General features: G+C 49.5%; 1 protein-coding gene across 1 annotated transcript; it reads left to right on the top strand.

Moving 5' to 3' along the window:
- Positions 1-293: 293 nt before the first annotated feature.
- CA7 (carbonic anhydrase 7) lies at positions 294-13,198 on the top strand. Its single transcript, XM_066582296.1, has 7 exons — positions 294-333; positions 2,722-2,919; positions 5,538-5,656; positions 5,880-5,975; positions 6,636-6,698; positions 8,961-9,116; positions 12,753-13,198. Exons 1-7 carry the CDS (start codon positions 294-296, stop codon positions 12,879-12,881), a joined length of 801 nt encoding a protein of 266 aa, XP_066438393.1. The 3' UTR covers positions 12,882-13,198.
- Positions 13,199-15,588: the final 2,390 nt, after the last annotated feature.

Genomic DNA, 15,588 nt, shown 5'->3' with positions numbered 1-15,588 from the left:
ATTTCACGGTTTTGAAGTAAAGACGGGCAGATTTACTGATGCGAAGCTGAAGCCCTAAAGGACACGGTGACGCAGAAATGTGCGCCGACGGATCAGAAAGGTCTCTAAAAGTGAACAGTAATTGTAGGAGATTACTGATATGATAGCCGGGGCCGGCGTGTGAAGGGAGGGCTACCTGACGGGAGGAGCTGCGGAACACCTGGGCTGTCTCACTCCTGGAGGTGGAGAACAGGTACTGCGGCTGCTATAAAGGCGACAGGTGGAGAGACCCTTCCAAGACGCTGCCTGTGACCATGACTGGCCAGCACTGCTGGGGATACGGGGAGGACGACGGTAAGTGATCGCCGCACGGCTCTTTACAGCTGCATGCCATCATCCCCTGTGGATTAGTCTGATTCTGAACTCTATAGGCAGCTGCTTCTTCTGTAATTACTGATAACAGAGAACAATAAACTGCAGAGAGGGGAGACGCTTTTTTACAAATTTTGCTTCCATGATTTAGATTTTATAATTTATAGGCAGAACAGGTTCACTTATTTCTGAGACCTCCTCTGTTAGCACAGCATAGAAACATTCACTTTATCTGCTCCTAATGATATGAAGCAAAGCGGTGGAAAATGCAGAATGTGCAGCGGGAGGGGAAACGTCGACAAGAGGACCGAGAGGTGTCCAAGTATACACAAGAGAGGTATATACAAGAGAGGTGTCCAAGTATACACAAGAGAGGTGTCCAAGTATACACAAGAGAGGTATATACAAGAGAGGTGTCCAAGTATACATAAGAGAGGTATATACAAGAGAGGTGTCCAAGTATACACAAGACTGCCCCCTCATACTGGGGAGCACCCAGCTTGCCCAGAAGATAATCGCTCTAAGAAATAAAGACCACTTCAGGTCATGCAGGGAGCTTGGTTCTGGCATCACTCATGCAGGGAGCTTGGTTCTGGCATCACTCATGCAGGGAGCTTGGTTCCGGCATCCGTCACGCAGGGAGCTTGGTTCTGGCATCATATACTTGGCTCTGATATTGTATCTTTGTAATGAGCTTAGTTCTGCTAAGGTATTTAAACAGTTTGCTTGGTTCTGGTTCCGTATTTATTATAAATGAACAGATACTTTATCAGTTATTCCCAAGTTAAGTGGGTTTTCTGAGACTTCTTCATATCAGAAGGTTGGGGTCTGCCTCATGGCACCCTCCCTAATCAGCTGTTGGAGGTGCTGTGGCCTGCTCATTGTATGCTAGGCCCAGCACTGTTTATTGGCTATTATTGAAGTCTATGGACACCTTTGTATTCTGATTAATAATGTGTTTTGGGAAATTAAAACTTTTTGTAATTGGTTTTCATTAAACATTTCTGATTGATTTCTATGCCTGGATTGTTTTCTAAAAGTCTGCAGACTGGAGGACTGAAATCTCAGCAGCTCCTCCCCAGCCTGCCCCCTGCTGTCTGACAGTGCGGGGGAGGGGGAGGAGAGCAGAGAAAGCTACTATTACAAGGGGCTGTGAATTCTCTGCTCCTATCAATTGTGTGGGAGAATGGAGCGGCAGCTCCTGGAGGAGATGTGTAGTATTCAGTGGGTGTGGTCATGCTACACAGCTTCTGGAGGAGGAGAGGGGAAGCTGAACTTGTATACCTTCATGAGAAGAGACCAGCTGAATGTAGGAGAGCCTGGAAACCAAGTGGGAGGCTTTCTAAAGGCATAAAAAGGAAAACTCAATGCAAAAAAAATCAGATAAGCATATCATTTTTTCAGCAGGGACCTAGTAGGGCATGTGTATTGATTTTTCATGCATTAAGGTTTCCATAGACTTTAAATGGGACTGAGCTGCACAAAGGCTGCATGGCTGAAGAACGTGGCCTCATAGGCCAAGGAACAGGCTGCAGTGCTGCCCAAGTGTTGTGGCCTCTTCACACTACTGATCAGTGAGTTTGCCAGGAGTCCCAGGTATCAGATCCCCACTGATCTGCTATCGATGACCTATCCTAAGATCATAAGTAACGCAGTTATGTCTGTATATTTCTTGACATGTAGCAGTGTTATTACTGTGTTTATTCTGCAATTTGTGATATATTGCTTTCTGTGATCAGCAATTTCAGACTGTTGACAGCCCAACATTTGGTTAAATGAGAGTAATCTATTGTCCCCTTTTAGCAGCCATTTCAGACTGGGAAGAGGCTGACTGTTGTAAAATTGAATGCATTTCATTGCTCTCTGCTATCAGCCATTTTAAACTGAAGAGGGGCTGATTTCACAACAGGTGAATGCTACCTATTGTTCCCTACTATTATTAAGGGGGTCCTCCTCCCTTGGCCAGAGGGGCGAGCGGTCACGCGGCGCATCTCTCACTCTGGAGGACTGCTCCTGCATTATATAGACAACTCCTAGTATGAATAAGAGCGCTGTAATGCTTGATTATCTCCTGCGGGGGCACTGCAGGGAAATGTAGCCCTTCCTGGCAGATTTCTATCACTGCTCACTGGGGTTACAGCAGTGTAACATTTTAATCATTTTATTGCTAAATAAGGATTTTTCGGAGCTGAGAACCCCCTTAGCTTTTAAAGCTGGCAGGCATTACCGTCCACTGAATCACTGCAGATCTTGATGCTCACGTTAACATGGATGTTTGCCACCGGGACTGTCCAATGCATGTTCCTTCTATGTGGCTGGCTGGGTTCAGTGTAAGGTCTGCTGAGCCCCTCTCTGTGCTTCCTCCCATAGGTCCCTCCGAGTGGTACCGATATTTCCCCATTGCCCAAGGCACTCGTCAATCTCCTATTAATATAGTTTCCAGTCAAGCTGTCTTCAATTCTAGCCTGAAACCTCTGGTGGTGTCCTATGATCAGTGCACATCCATCAGCATGTCCAACAATGGTCACTCGGTCATGGTGGAGTTTGATGACAACGATGATAAAGCAGGTGAGATCCACAGACGGCCAAGCCTATGGGACATTATGATAATTGCATGAGCTACTGCTTCTCCTTGTGGAGAGCACCACGAGGCTGGAGAGTCTTGTAGGTAGTGCAATGCTCTCTGGGAAAAGGGTATGCAAATGGTAGATGAGAATGTGCCACCTATTAAAGGGTCAATATCCAACCTTGAAAGATGACCAGGGATGCAAAGCTTACCTCCCTACTCAAGTTGCAAGGCTTGTTAGAGGCGCAAACACCAACTAATAGAGCAGCTGCCTTCCAATAAGTGGAGGCATTTCCCATCTCCTGTTTGCATGAAGGAATGATGGCCGACGCAGAGTGATCATGACTACTCTGAGGGCGATACTGATGTCAGAGAAGGTCATCTCCTATATGGTAGAATTGGGGACATCAGGGCCAGGAGGCATAAGTGAGTGTCCTGCCACCCTAAGGAGATGACCGAACCCAGCAGTGAGCCCGTGGCTCACACCAGTGCAGGAAACTATCACATTCAGCGGATATTGGCATATGTAGTCATCTGTGTAATTAAGGTGACCAGACATCCCAATTTAGGTGGGACAGTCCTGCTTTGGGACCCTGTGTCCCGCTTTCCCCATTTGTCCCGCTTTCCTGAGGTCCCCATTAAAGTGATTACCAGCCGGGTTGCTGTGGACGTGTTTGCCGTCCCGTGTAAATGGGCCTTCTGTCTGTGCTATAGAAATACATATCCTTGCAGTAGTAGTCGCACGTCCTGCAGATCTTACTTGGATAACTCGAGGTACCCGTCGTGTTGCGTCGTCTCGCTACGCCTGGATACGTAACTTATTCATACAGACAGGGCTTTCCCGAAGACGTCCCACATGGCTAACACAGATTACATTCACTGCGGCCGAGCAGCCAAATATTTGCTGAATAGGTGGAATCAAAGAACTAAAGTGATTAAGAAGGCGACTGGAGAATTCAACAATGGCGCTTTTACACGGCTGTAATCTCATGATTCTCGTTTGGCCAAGCGAACAAGTTGGTGACCTCCTCACCCGCTTGTGCAGCCCGTATAAACTGCGGGATTCTCGTGGACTAGTTCAGTGTCTCACATTCCTATGAACTATCGGTGTGTAAACGGCACGAGAAGCGAACGAGACGGCGCTGAACCTCCAGCGAGAACCTCACGATTCTCATTCGCCGTTGGCCGCCTATAACACGGATTGACTATTGCTCAGTTTCACTCATTTGAACAATGCTTAAGACAAAATAATGAGCGCAGGCGCTGACGAGGGTCCCGACGCCGTCGCACACATCAGGTTTGGAATCATACAGTGACTTGCTGGGGTCGACTAAGCAGAATCCTAATCTAATCTACACGGCGCGCCCCGTCATCAGAGACCCCCATCTAGTAGCGCTGGACTCCTTTATCCTCCAGATCCGCAGCAGTTCACTGGGTTGTAGATCCCACCAGGTGATGAAATGGTTCTGCAGGAATAGCGGCCCCTGTGGACAGGAAGCTTTGTGTAGTTGCCGCAGATTTGATGGCGTGAAAGCAGGTAACACCTCTTCTGCGCACCTCAAAATGTGAAACCTGCTGCTTAAAAACAAGGTTACTGTCTATTCAATGCCACTGGCTTCTCTCTCCTTGAAGTCACCACCTCGCGCCAAAGACCTGCTTCACTCGGACCTCCTTTCAGCTCACAACACTAACATGACCTTTCGTCTACCAGCGTAGGTCGGCAGCACCTATCCTACATCGACTCTCCAAGTACCGTACATCCATGTAACACCCCCACTTTGAGGTCCCCCCTTAAGGGTGCTCTGCCTAGTTCTTTTCCATTGGTTCATACAGATTAGATGGCGGTGCTGACATGTTCTGACAGGAAGGGGTCAGCGATTCATGCTGCTTGCACCAAATTCTGACCTCCCATCACCACATAAATCTGGATCGATCACGCCATTCTCAGTATACTCTCCACCCAGTTACTCTATGACCCTCCCGCCACAGTTGGCAGTGAGACCCCAGCCTCGGTGGAAGTCACGTAATTTAATACTGCATGCCGGGGTCACGGAGCGCCTGGGGCTTTAATAAAGGGCCATGCGATGTAGATTGTCCATACAGTATACTCCTGGTCTCCAAAGTAAGGTAAATCTCCTGCATTAAGCTGATTTCACACGGGCAGGAACAATATCGGATGTGAAATGCGGCCCAATTATTAGGCTTGGGAACGTGCGACTTCACTGCGTTGGGGGATCGGCGAGTGCCTCCCATTGTTAAACCTCGCATCGTGGTGTGCAATGTTTTTCCCAGCCCCATTGAAAATAATGGGCGAGGTGTTTGTGGCATAGGTTTCCTTGGCGGTCCCTGCAGGGATGGAGGAATCCCCTGCCATAGCTGTCACAGCTGTGGCAGAGGTCCGCGATGTATTCCCTATGTTTTCAATGGGGCCGGTGCTGCTGCGGACCCTATGGAAAACACTGAGCGATATCGCAGATTTGTCTTCTCTGCGTTGCGAGCCTTGAGAGTATGAAACCATTGGTTTAATCATCGCTCTCGCATCGCAAGAAAAGCTATGGCTCGTGGGTAGGACCTTCAGGATGATACATTGTTTGCTGACTTTGCTTTATGGCTCCTGCAGTGATCGGCGGGGGACCACTAAATGATTCCTACCGCCTCAAGCAGTTCCACTTTCACTGGGGAAGCCAGCATGACAAAGGATCAGAGCACACTGTGGACGGAAGGTCGTACCCCTGTGAGGTAAGTCGGATGGGAATGGGCGCATTAAATACCTGCTACATATCGGGCCCCAATGGCACAACATGTCCCAATGCCACAGGCCACAGGCCACAGGTCACAGGTCACAGGCCACAGGCCACAGGTCACAGGTCACAGGCCACAGGTCACAGGTCACAGGCCACAGGTCTCAAGCACTTTAACGTTATCTGCTGAACTTCCTAACTTTCTACAATTGCCCCCACAGCTCCACTTGGTTCATTGGAATGCGAAATCTTACCCTACCTTTGGTGAGGCGGCGACGGCCTCGGATGGGCTGGTGGTCATCGGCGTCTTCTTGGAAGTCGGTATCTGATGCTCCATATAAAGACATTTTGCACTTGCAGACAATGTGCTGAGGGTGGACAGAATATCCAGAGTATAAGACAAGACTGAGCAGTGAGAGGAAACGTCCTCCAAAGTGCAGATTAACAGATAGCACTGACTGCACAAGGTCAGAAGGGTGGTAGAAATACTGGAAAGGCAGTGGAGGGCTGGAAACCACCCATGGAGAGGGCGAGCCACAAGCCATGAAGTCCTAGTCAATATATAGAAATGAGCTGATGCATGTTGAATGTTATGTCCTATCTGGGTCCCCTCCCCAAATGTTGGGGAACTACAACTCTCAGCATGTCCTATCCAGGTCTCCTCCTCAAATGTTGGGGAACTACAACTCTCAGCATGTCCTATCCAAGTCCCTCCCCAACTGTTGGGGAACTACAACTCTCAGCATGTCCTATCCGAGCCCCTCCCCAACTGTTGGGGAACTACAACTCTCAGCATGTCCTGTCTGAGCCCCTCCCCAACTGTTGGGTAACTACAACTCTCAGCATGTCCTATCTGAGTCCCTCCCCAACTGTTGGGGAACTACAACTCTCAGCATGTCCTGACAGCTGGCGGCCACAGATTGCAGCTTATTAGTATATTTGTGTATATTATAAGGAGTCTTTTGTGTTGTTTTCAGAGCGGGGGGAAGCATCCGGCACTCGACCGGTTAACAGACGCATTGTACATGGTCCGATTCAGAGTAAGTAAATCTTCAAGTGACACTTGGGGGCCGATCTTCCTTCTTGCTACCTTCTATCTGCAGTGAATGTCTTCAGGCAGAAACCTCGCCGCGTTCTGCGCTTTTCCTTGCGGATTTTGGTGCTGGAGAAATGGGAAAATCTGCAGCAAACAGTAAAATGGGACTTCTGGATGCGGAATCCCCTTGAATGAGACATCGGGGCCCCGGCGGCAGCCGTGCAGTCTGGGGCAGAAACTGTCATTACAAATGCAGATTGGTGTCACATATTTCCACAGCGCCCCCCAACAGTTACAGTACCCCAAAAAGAATCACAGCCACAAGCCCCCCCAACAGTTACAGTACCCCAAAAAGAATCACAGCCACAGCGCCCCCCCAACAGTTACAGTACCCCAAAAAGAATCACAGCCACAGCGCCCCACAATAGTTACAGTACCCCAAAAAGAATCACAGCCACAGCCCCCCCACAACAGTTACAGTACCCCAATAAGAATCACAGCCACAGCGCCCCCCAACAGTTACAGTACCCCAATACGAATCACACCCACAGCGCCCCCACAACAGTTACAGTACCCCAATATGAATTACAGCCACAGCGCCCCCACAAGAGTTACAGTACCTTAATACGAATTACAGCCACAGCGCCCCCACAAGAGTTACAGTACCCCAAAAAGAATCACAGCCACAGCGCCCCCCCAACAGTTACAGTACCCCAATATGAATTACAGCCACAGCGCCCCCACAAGAGTTACAGTACCCCAATAAGAATCACAGCCACAGCGCCCCCCCCCCAACAGTTACAGTACCCCAATACGAATCACACCCACAGCGCCCCCACAACAGTTACAGTACCCCAATACGAATCACACCCACAGCGCCCCACAATAGTTACAGTACCCCAAAAAGAATCACAGCCACAGCCCCCCCACAACAGTTACAGTACCCCAATAAGAATCACAGCCACAGCGCCCCCACAACAGTTACAGTACCCCAATATGAATTACAGCCACAGCGCCCCCACAAGAGTTACAGTACCTTAATACGAATTACAGCCACAGCGCCCCCACAAGAGTTACAGTACCCCAAAAAGAATCACAGCCACAGCGCCCCCCCAACAGTTACAGTACCCCAATATGAATTACAGCCACAGCGCCCCCACAAGAGTTACAGTACCCCAATAAGAATCACAGCCACAGCGCCCCCCCCCCAACAGTTACAGTACCCCAATACGAATCACACCCACAGCGCCCCCACAACAGTTACAGTACCCCAATACGAATCACACCCACAGCGCCCCACAATAGTTACAGTACCCCAAAAGAATCACAGCCACAGCGCCCCCACAACAGTTACAGTACGCCAAAAGAATCACAGCCACAGCGCCCCCCACAACAGTTACAGTACCCCAATAAGAATCACAGCCACAGCGCCCCCACAACAGTTACAGTACCCCAATATGAATCACAGCCACAGCGCCCCCACAACAGTGACAGTCATAGTGCCACCATAACAGCCGCCATCATTTACAGATCCGTCGCAGAAGAGACTACTGGCTGCTCCTGTCTTTGCTGCTTTCCCCCACCTACCGTCAGGGAAGGTTGCCGCCTGAGGCTGCTGCTCTCCTCCCCTCGTGGACGTGCAGCCTTTGAATATAATATGCAGATACGGATCACACAATCCTATAAAGCCATTCTCCCAGGGAGTAACACAGAGGATAATATATGTATCAGGATGTGAACCCAGGAGCTCCAGGAGGCGGCTCTTCCTGCTGAGCTGTTCAGAGAGTTGGTTAGCTCCCCTGTATGACCTTGTCCATGTTTCCTCACTCTTGGCCCAAGTCCCTGTCTTGGCTCTACCCTGTTCCTGATTGACCCTTCCTCAGTGCAGGATTATTGTGCTCCCAGCCTTTAGTCAAGCTCTCCTGCCAACTGCTCCTCTCACCACAATTGCTGCTTCTGTGTACCGATCTCCGGCTTCTTCCTGACTACGCTACCGATCCGCATTGGTCATGACAAAGGGACTTCAACCCTGAGTCAGATCGTTATGTGTTCTGCACTAGTCTTCCTGTATGAAGGGCAGAGGACGTACATGTTGCATCCATTATAGTGAGCCGCCTTCACAACATCAGCGATTAGTCACATGACCTTACAGATGAATTAGTACACAATGTATCTTTCTGGATGGGGTGGAGATGATGAGGTTTCTTCTTCATCCTCTGAGCTTTGTCTTTCAGTTATTCACCACCTACATTTTACTCTCTTCAAGGGAACCACAGCGCAATTTAACAACTTCAACCCTAAATGCCTGCTGCCAGCGAGCCTAGAATACTGGACGTACCCCGGCTCTCTCACCACGCCCCCGCTCAACGAAAGTGTCACATGGATTGTCCTAAAAGAGCCTATAAAGGTTTCAGAGAAGCAGGTAAAGTTAGCTATTGGAAGCAAATTACAGGCATTCTCCTCTGCACACTCCAGCGCTCCCAGAGGGGAAAATGATTATTACACAGCGACCCTTCATATCAGTAGGTTGTATGTGTGATGCAGGATGGGTCCTCCAGAGCGCGGCGCTCTTTATACCGCTCACCACTCCGACGAAGAGATGAGCTTTCTGGGCCCCCTCCATTAATTCAGAATTCTCTAAGATGTAGGACAACAGGGTTTCTAAACTGAACAGGCCCTCTAAAGGGGTAGTCCCACAAAAATAATGTATCCCTTATCTACAGGATACGGATCCTGCAAGGAAGGCAGCAGTGATCACACACACCTCCATTCATTTCAATGTGGCCCCTACAGATAGACAAGTTCAAGCGCTGCCACCGCTGCTTCCGGACCCCTATTCTCTGGGTTGGTGGGGGTCCCAGAGGTCGAAACCTCCTCCAATCGGCAAGTTATCTCCTGTCCTGTGGATAGGGATTTACTTGTTTCAGTGGACAACTCCATTAAGGAACAAACACTATGGAGGAAAAGTTTATTATAAAATCAAACATCCTATGTGGTCCCTTGGCAGCCACACCAACACCCTCAGAGGCATGCGAGGCCAGCAAAGCATCATGGGCATGGGTCTATGAAGAAAGCAGTTGGGGAAATCTAAAGCTAAAGATCTTAGATTTCTTCATGGATGATAGCTTCCCCAAGTAGGGATTTTACCGCAGTCCCCCAGGCTTTCCCAGGCCTCATATGGTGAGCTGTGATGGCCTCAGGTACAGAAATTGGGGGTGGATTGAGGCCACAGAGACCTCTTTCTCTGAAGTAGGAACAGTGACATCACTTAAAGGGATATTCCAGTAGTGAGACCAATTGTCCAAACTCCCTGTAATGGCTGTTGTTGTTAGAAAGCCATCCAGATCTTGTAAACAAGCCCCAGACCAAGATGTGCCTTATCTGGCCCGTGTGACCCTTCCTTACAGCATGGAATCAATATGGTATATTCATTGCTGCCAGGACCAGTGTAAACTACAATACCCACAATCCTCTGCAATCCACCAGAAGCCGGCGCTCTCCTTGTCTTTTAGTCTTCAATGCTGTATGAGTGGGAATGAGTAGTTCCAGCCTGTGAAAAGGGGGTCTCAGGAAGCCGTCGGGTCCAGTAGTGCCCGAACAAAAGATGAATTCCGGCACTTCCAGAAAGTCCAGCATGCTTGATCAGAGAAGCGATACAACGCTTAGAGAACAACTGACTTCTACATTCTTTATAAAGCAAACTAAACCAATCCCAGGACAGACAGGGTGTATTTAGGTGTTTAGCACCAATTTTAACCCCTTACGTTGATGATACTTCTTGCCAAAGTATTCATAACTAGTGGCGTCCATGAATCGGGATGGAAGATTCCAACTCCTCTTAAACTCAGTGGGAGTACAAATCTGGTTCGCTAATTTGCACTCATAGAATCCTAGAATGGTAGAGTTGGAAGGTTCCTCCGGAGCATCGGGTCCTCTGGGGTCATGGGGACCAACCCCCTTCCCAATGCAGGATCACTGAATCATCCCAGACAGATATTTGCCCAGCCTTTGTTTGAGCACGTCTATTGAAGGAGAGCTCCCCACCTCCCTCCAGAAGGTCCTCAATGCAGTGAAAGCCCGCAAATTGCATGGGAATATAGCCACACATCTGGGGAACACCGTGCGCCACCCAAAAATTAGTCAAAATAGTGTACAGTGATGTAGGGGGTCAGTCGCAGAACAGGGGTGTCCCTGAAAACAAAAGAAGACCCACATAGGGTCTCCTAGATCCAAAAGTACATCCAGGAAGACATCAGCTTGGCTGCTTGTTATAAAAGTAATATCATAACAAGAAGACAACACTCAAACACGGACCTTCTCCAAGGAAAAGCTGTAGAGCTACAGATGTCTCTTGTGCCTTAGAAAATTTTTGTTTTGGGAGAGGGAGGAGGAAACATGGTTGAAGCAGGAAGACAGCAGCAGCACCACCACCAGCACAACCAGCAGAGACAGCAGCAGCAGTACCACCAGCACAAACAGCAGTGACAGCACCAGCACCACCACCAGCACAACCACCAGCACAACCAGCAGTGACAGCAGCAGCACAACCAGCAGTGACAGCAGCAGCACCACCACCAGCACAACCAGCAGTGACAGCAGCAGCAGTACTACCAGCAGTGACAGCACCTTAAGGGCAGAGTGCACTCCTCGAAAAACATGAAAGCTGTAGTTACATATTTTCATTTTGACATATTTTTCATTTGGAGGTGGTGGTGGGAGGGGGGAGTCGGAGAATAGCAGTGCAGTGGCCAGGGTCAGACGTTCGATGGGGAAGACAGCGGGGAACACGATAGTGGGTCACGATGGCTCTACTGCCTCCTCTCATCACATCCCAAAACGTGGTCTGGCCCGGCAGCGTGCGAGGCTAGAAGTTAGCAGCCATGCTAACGGAGAAATAATAATGTATCTGTTCACATGACGCCAGTGCCCCTTTCCAGAAATGAGTCCTCAAAACCAAATAAAGAGGCCACAGTCAAAGTGTAGGTTTGAACCGGAGGCACACGTTTTTTTACTCGGCGACCTTGATTTTCCAAGTACGACACTGTAGCCATCTCGGGTACAATATTACTGACACCTTTTTCCTTCACAATCCTTCTGACACCCTTGCGTTAGACAAACACTCTTTTCCCAAGATCCAGTCGTCATCAGTCTCAGTTATCTGATGTAAGGTTCTGGGAAGGGCGACTCTGATATGTGGAGACAAACACAAGCAGTCCTTTCTTACTCTTCATGCCCTTTCCTCGCTGACCTAGCGACATTCATAGGACAAACACTCACGGCAGACATGTCCTCCGACTTGCAGTAGCAGAGCCGGTCCTGTCCCTCTACTCTGTAGGCAAGCAGGGGAGTGTGCAGGATTGTCCGCCGACTCCTACTCCAGGATCTGAATCCCGCTTCAGGTCCCCAGAGGGGTGACATCTTGTAGCTTAATGAGATGTGTCCGGGCTTAGCCCAGGCGGAAGAGTCAGAGCCTCAGCCTTCTGCTCACTCGTCCTCCTCCTCCAATTACATCTTTTCTCTCTAACTCTGCCCCAACCGCTCTACCAATCACATCACACAAAGCAGGTCAGGGAGACCAACACATGGACACCACCAAGATTAGTGACCCCAACCACACGAAAACACAAAGGCAAATCCATATGGTGGAGCAGCACAGAGCGAGAGGGTCCCTAACTCTGCGCCACTACAGCAGCAGCACCATGAGGGCACAGTGTGGCGTTAGATACAAATCTATGCTCAGTCATATGTGGGTAAAAACTGCCAGCGTGCCAAATAATCAGTGGACACACAGATGTGAAGGCAGCCCTAACAGATCCTCTCCTTGAGTCATTATTACATAAAATCACGGAGCTGCATTGGAACATCTTGAGGCGGCCATAGACGCGGAGCTGTTGCCCTCACCAGACGCGAGTGCCAGCTTGTAGGGTCCTGCTGCTTCGGCGTCGCGGCGCCGATCATTAGACACTCGGCTCCATGTAGGAGCTGCTGTAGATTTCAGGTGAAGAAAAGTGTTCTTGTAAGGTTTCTACAGTATCTTACAGTTGTTGTCTGTCCCTAGATGGAGCGATTCAGGAAAACCCTCCTTTTTAATGGGGAAGAGGAGGAAGAGAGGATCCACATGGGGAACAATTTCCGCCCCCCTCAGCCTCTGAATGGAAGAAAAGTGCAGGCTTCCTTCAAATGTTGATGGCAGCGAACATGGAGGACTTTGGTCTTTGCTGTTGGCTGAGCTCCTGAGGGCCACACTCCGCCTCATGTCCTTCTAGTAATCTGAATTCTTGCCCTTCCCCTTGGATTTGATTGGTTTTCATCTACCTTCTGTAAGACTTTCACCCATTAGAGGATCTTATATATCCAACATTACTATTATGTTACACATGAGATGATCCTATATTCTACTCCCGTGCTGCAGTCACAATGCTACAGCTTCAAAGCTAAAATCTCTCAGCATTCCCTGCTCGTTCAGTGGCTGCACAGATTTGCGTTACACGAGCTCAGTGAAGCCGTTGTCTGTGATAATAGGGGTAACTTGTTCTTGTAATACAACCCCTTTAAAGCCCAATTGGGCAAGAGCAGTCGCCTGCACACTCCGGCCTGATCATTAGGCCACGGGAAGTGCCACCGGATCATCCAATCAATGTGCAAACACTCCTTCAATGGCCGTGTGAATAGCGGAAGAACGTCTGACGGTGATGATACTGCAGCGGGGGCCGACTATGATGTGTACGACTGGTCGTCCCGCATTGACTGGTGTAGAGGGAGGTTGATGAGCCACTTGTTATTGAGTCCTTCATAATCTAATCAGCCACACGCTTGATGCTGGTCTATCGTCTGTGTGATGGTGTAATGCCACAAACGGGGTCCCGGATGCATCCTGGATGTTCAGTCTATGCAGCGAATATCTGGGGGATTTGGCTTTTAGCACCAATAAGCAACGTTATAATGTAGTTTGTTTTATCTCATAATCTTTAATAAAATCTACTCATCTTTGGAAACGGGGAACATTTTGAGCCCCCAGCAAATAAGTGATGCTTTTACTAAACTGAGTGGGACCTTCATTCTATATACTCGATCACAACATGGAGGGTCTTATACGTCTCCTCACTCACCTTCTAGGCGTCTCCTTCAGTAGTGATGATCCCCACCGACCTACTCGATCACTCAGCAGTCATCCGATCGTCGGGTCTCAAGTGATTTCTGCCGCTGTGCATCATTGAGACTCTCCTGCACTATTGTCACTTCTGTGGGTTAATGTGAAGTGTCTGACAACATGAGAATCCATCAATAGCCAGAATGACATGAAAAGATGAACAAAGGTTTGGAGGTGTTGAGAGGAAGCCTGGATCATCGACACAACTAAGGTCGCTGGCACACAGGCATAAACACACTTGCACTTTTGTGCTGTGGATTTGCACGAGCGTGTGCATGGTTTACTGTGCTTTTTGTATTCCTATTCATTAAAATGACCAAGTAATATAATTAATTCAACATGTGCTCTCCCTCTACACAAATACACAGGAAAATAGAGCATGCTGCACATAAAATATGCTTATGTAAAAGCACCAATTGAACTCAATATGTTCTATTGACAGCAGATTGCCCTCAGAAATATGTTCATGTGACACAGGTGTCTGGACCAGTGGATGGAGGCACACAAGGTGACCGGGCTCAGGACGCCCCCTACAGACCACCAGTAGAGAGGAGCATCTGACCAGACTGTTAGGAGGTGTTGGGACCAGTGGATGAGGGCACACAAGGTGACCGGGCTCAAGACGTGCTCTACAGTAGAGAGGAGCATCTGATCAGACTGTTAGGAGGTGTTGGGACCAGTGGATGAGGGCACACAAGGTGACCGGGCTCAGGACACCCCCTACAGACCACCAGTAGAGAGGAGCATCTGACCAGACTGTTAGGAGGTGTTGGGACCAGTGGATGAGGGCACACAAGGTGACCGGGCTCAAGACGTGCTCTACAGACCACCAGTAGAGAGGAGCATCTGATCAGACTGTTAGGAGGTGTTGGGACCAGTGGATGAGGGCACACAAGGTGACCGGGCTCAGGACACCCCCTACAGACCACCAGTAGAGAGGAGCATCTGACCATACTGTTAGGAGGTGTTGGGACCAGTGGATGAGGGCACACAAGGTGACCGGGCTCAAGACGTGCTCTACAGACCACCAGTAGAGAGGAGCATCTGATCAGACTGTTAGGAGGTGTTGGGACCAGTGGATGAGGGCACACAAGGTGACCGGGCTCAAGACGTGCTCTACAGACCACCAGTAGAGAGGAGCATCTGATCAGACTGTTAGGAGGTGTTGGGACCAGTGGATGAGGGCACACAAGGTGACCGGGCTCAGGACACCCCCTACAGACCACCAGTAGAGAGGAGCATCTGACCATACTGTTAGGAGGTGTTGGGACCAGTGGATGAGGGCACACAAGGTGACCGGGCTCAAGACGTGCTCTACAGACCACCAGTAGAGAGGAGCATCTGATCAGACTGTTAGGAGGTGTTGGGACCAGTGAATGAGGGCACACAAGGTGACAGGGCTCAAGACGTGCTCTACAGACCACCAGTAGAGAGGAGCATCTGATCAGACTGTTAGGGGGTGTTGGGACCAGTGGATGAGGGCACACATGGTGACCGGGCTAGGGACCCCCCTACAAACCACCAGTATAGAGGAAGGTGTGGGCAGACTGTTAAGAGGTGTTGGGACAGGACCAGTGGATTGGGGCACACACAGTAACCGGGCTCAGGACGCCCCCTACAGACCACCTGTAGAGAGGAGTATCTGATCAGAGTGTTAGGAGGTGTTGGGGCCAGTGGATGTGTGAGGACACACAAGGTGACCAGGCTCAGGACGCCCCCTATAGACCACCAGTAGAGCGAAGTG

Source organism: Eleutherodactylus coqui, chromosome 11, assembly GCF_035609145.1.
Source record: "Eleutherodactylus coqui strain aEleCoq1 chromosome 11, aEleCoq1.hap1, whole genome shotgun sequence".
Classification (NCBI taxonomy): Eukaryota; Metazoa; Chordata; class Amphibia; order Anura; family Eleutherodactylidae; genus Eleutherodactylus; species Eleutherodactylus coqui.
Note: the sequence above shows the minus strand (reverse complement) of the source record. Positions and strands in the feature narration are given on the sequence as shown.

What these genes read in the sequence shown, in the direction of transcription:
- CA7 (XM_066582296.1), top strand. Translation starts at nt 294, where the DNA reads ATGACTGGCCAGCACTGCTGGGGATACGGGGAGGACGACG. An exon ending in GGGATACGGGGAGGACGACG is followed by an intron (nt 334 to 2,721) that starts GTAAGTGATCGC and finishes TTCCTCCCATAG; the next exon opens with GTCCCTCCGAGTGGTACCGA. An exon ending in TGTACATGGTCCGATTCAGA is followed by an intron (nt 6,699 to 8,960) that starts GTAAGTAAATCT and finishes ACTCTCTTCAAG; the next exon opens with GGAACCACAGCGCAATTTAA.